General features: G+C 33.3%; 1 protein-coding gene across 1 annotated transcript; it reads left to right on the forward strand.

Moving 5' to 3' along the window:
• The first annotated feature begins 1,762 nt into the window (after positions 1–1,762).
• On the forward strand, positions 1,763–2,404 carry LOC131034685 (ADP-ribosylation factor 2-B-like). The gene has a single exon (XM_057966257.1). It carries the CDS (start codon positions 1,763–1,765, stop codon positions 2,402–2,404), a length of 642 nt encoding a protein of 213 aa, XP_057822240.1.
• The last annotated feature ends 814 nt before the right edge of the window (positions 2,405–3,218 follow it).

Below are 3,218 nucleotides of genomic sequence, written 5' to 3' on the forward strand. Positions count from 1 at the left end.
ACAAAATAGGAGTCACACTGACTACAATTGGATGATTAAATCCAATGATAATATACTACTCAAAGTAGCATCTCCAATGTTGGATTCAATATTGGTTAAGCTCTGATAATCACCTTCAAACCTTCCTTGAACCTTCTCTATGGTCTACTCATATGATCTTCAAAATTTGGACATACCATGATACAATACCACACTTCCACACTTCATCTCACAAATGAGTTCTTACATATATACCAAAGCCTAAGACCAAATGTGTAGGTCGGCTTACCAAGAATATTACAATTAAACCAATTACAAATAAGTCAAGATGTGATGCATCTTGTCATCTCAATACAATTGCAACAATATCCAATTATTAAAACCATCTTCATAATGTGCCATGCTGATCTAGAATAGATAATGCATGCCGGTCCATAACCTAGACCAATTTGCGGGTAACAACAAATATGTCAACCCGTTTAGACCAATAACCAAAATACCATAACCAAGTGTCCAAACCATGTCTTCGACATAACCAAGTGATCTCCAGATGATAACAAGTCATCTTTAGTGCCGATGAACAATATAACCTACCGGTGAATGATATACCAGTGACTGTGCTTAAGTCACCAAACTTGTCGGTGAACATAAACAAAGATCTCCAGAAGGATAAGTGTTGACATCAATGACAAAACCAATGAAACACATCCATAATACCAACAAGAATGTCACATTATCATACCTATTAAGATAGAAAGTCATAAATTATTGACCCGTATAACTATATTTGCAAGGAGTTGCAACAAGGTAGTGCCAAAACTCAAACCTTGAGATTGGAGGGCATGCAATAACAGTTGAAACTACTAGAGGTGAGGCTAAGTAACTACATGGAGGTGATTTTGTTGATCTAGAGAGATTGATGAAAAATTGTTTCATCTATAAAAGTTGATAAAAACCTTCTTAGGCATAGAGCTTGCTAAAAATTTGTGACTTCTAGCTTGATTGATTTGCTTTGTGTTTTTTTATTTCAGGTAATGAGATGTTTTTTTTTTGATCGGTAATTGGCCGAAGCCTGAATAGATTTTGACTGGAGTTATGAACTAGTAGGGACACAGTAGGGGGCCCCATCCCCATTACATATCTTTGAATTATTATTATTATTATGTTTGATTACATTGACCCCAAGATCTTCCCCATCCTATGGAAGGTCAAGAGTCACAACTTAGAATTCCACTTCATATGTCCCTATTGGGAATTGAACTTGGGTCTCCACAGTGAGAACCCAATGTTTTAACCAGTTAAGCTCAACCCCTTGGACAAGATGTTAAATTATATATCAAAAGACACATTACGATATTTTTGATATAATAAAAAATAGTGTAGATAAAATAAAATTTAAATAATCTTGTATATAGAAAAATATAAATAAAATTAAAATAAAATAATTTTAAAGTATATTAAATAGTTTCAATTGATATCCCTCAACATTTCTTTAAATAGATATATTTAAAATATGTATACTATAATTATTACTACTTGAATTCCCTAATGATAAGAAGTCTATTCTAAAGCAGCTATTATAAGTTCAATTAATACTTCAAGACATCATTTGAACAAAATATTAAACTTAGGTAGCTGTCGGCTAAGTATGAACATGTTTTACGTAAGTATTTCAATCACAAGAGTTATACATATATGAGATAATAAACAAGCATTTGGTGTAGACATCTTGTTGTGTGTGATTTCTCAAAGCACTGTGTGTAATTCTAAGAATTCGGAGAAAATGGGTTGTAAATTTAGCAAACTTTCAGAATGTTTGAGTGACAAGGAGAGCCGAATTTTGATATTGGGTTTTGATGCAGCAGGCAAAACCACCATTTTATACAACTTACAGCTTGGGGAAGTGATCCGATCGTTTCCCACAGTGGGCTTCAATGTAGAAACTCTGGACTACAAGAATGCCCGGTTTGTTGTTTGGGATGTTGGGGGCCAGGAAAACATGAGGCATCTATGGAGAGAATACATTGGCAAGTCATGCAAAGGTGTTGTGTATGTGGTGGATAGCGGTGACAGAGAGTGTATATATGAGGCAATTGAGATGTTGCATAGGATAATGAGTGAGCAGTCTTTGAGAAATGTTGCTCTTCTTCTCTTTGCAAACAAGCAGGATTCTCCCAATGCAATGACTTGTGATGAGATAAGCGAGAAGCTTGATCTGCAGTCTTTGACTCAGTGTCGATGCCATGTTCAGGGCTCCTGTGCTATTTCTGGCAAAGGGTTACTTGATGGCTTAGATTGGCTTTCGAATAATGTTCAGGGTTTTAGTTTTGGCAAGCATTCGATGATATCAAAATTCACTGTCGAAGATCTAATTTCTAGAAGAGATTACAAGATCGGATTTGAGAGGAGATTACAAATTTTGTAAAAGTTTCATGTTTTACTTTTAAGAAAGATCATTTGTTGTTCTTAGATCTTATAGACTGCTTCGATCTTGTGAATGTCATTTTTGAATATTATAGACTGTGTTGTTCTTGAATCTTATAGACTACTTCGATCTTGTGAATGTTGTTCTTAATATGATAGACTATTTTGATCTTGTAAACGTTATTAAAATCGAAATACTATTGAAAATCTTTCCTCTCATATGAGACATTCATCCATTTCAAAATGGTTGGATAGTTTCCAGGATGGGTTTTAAATGGAACACTACCTTCTGGATTCATATTTTGTTTACTTATTCTTCATTTAAAAAATTTGGGACAATTTTTTTTAATGGTCCTGCAATAAATTTGTCTGTTTTGGAATGTTTCATTTCAGCAGGGTTAAGTCTAAGAAAATGCTTGAATCATAGTGTTAGAGATGATGTGAGCATTACCTTTTAATGATATGTTCAGTCACCAATAGACTTTTTATAAAATAGGGAAAAAATCTTATAGTAAATTGTTTTAAAATTTACAACCTACACTTGTAAGTGTGAGTAATTATATTATGTTGTTATATTTATTATTATTTTTATATCTAATGAATACAAGTAATCTATTAACACTTATACTAAAAGGAAGTATAATGGTTATATATATATATATATATATATATATATATATATATATATATATATATGCATCACGGTAAGTCATGAGTCCTATTGATAGGATGGTCATGAGTTTTCTCGTGCCTTTCTTCCTACAAGAATGTACCTGCACGTGATGTTGGGATGGACGTATCACCAGTTTGAAGCC

The sequence above is a fragment of the Cryptomeria japonica genome, chromosome 5 (genome assembly GCF_030272615.1).
Source record: "Cryptomeria japonica chromosome 5, Sugi_1.0, whole genome shotgun sequence".
NCBI classification, from domain to species: domain Eukaryota; kingdom Viridiplantae; phylum Streptophyta; class Pinopsida; order Cupressales; family Cupressaceae; genus Cryptomeria; species Cryptomeria japonica.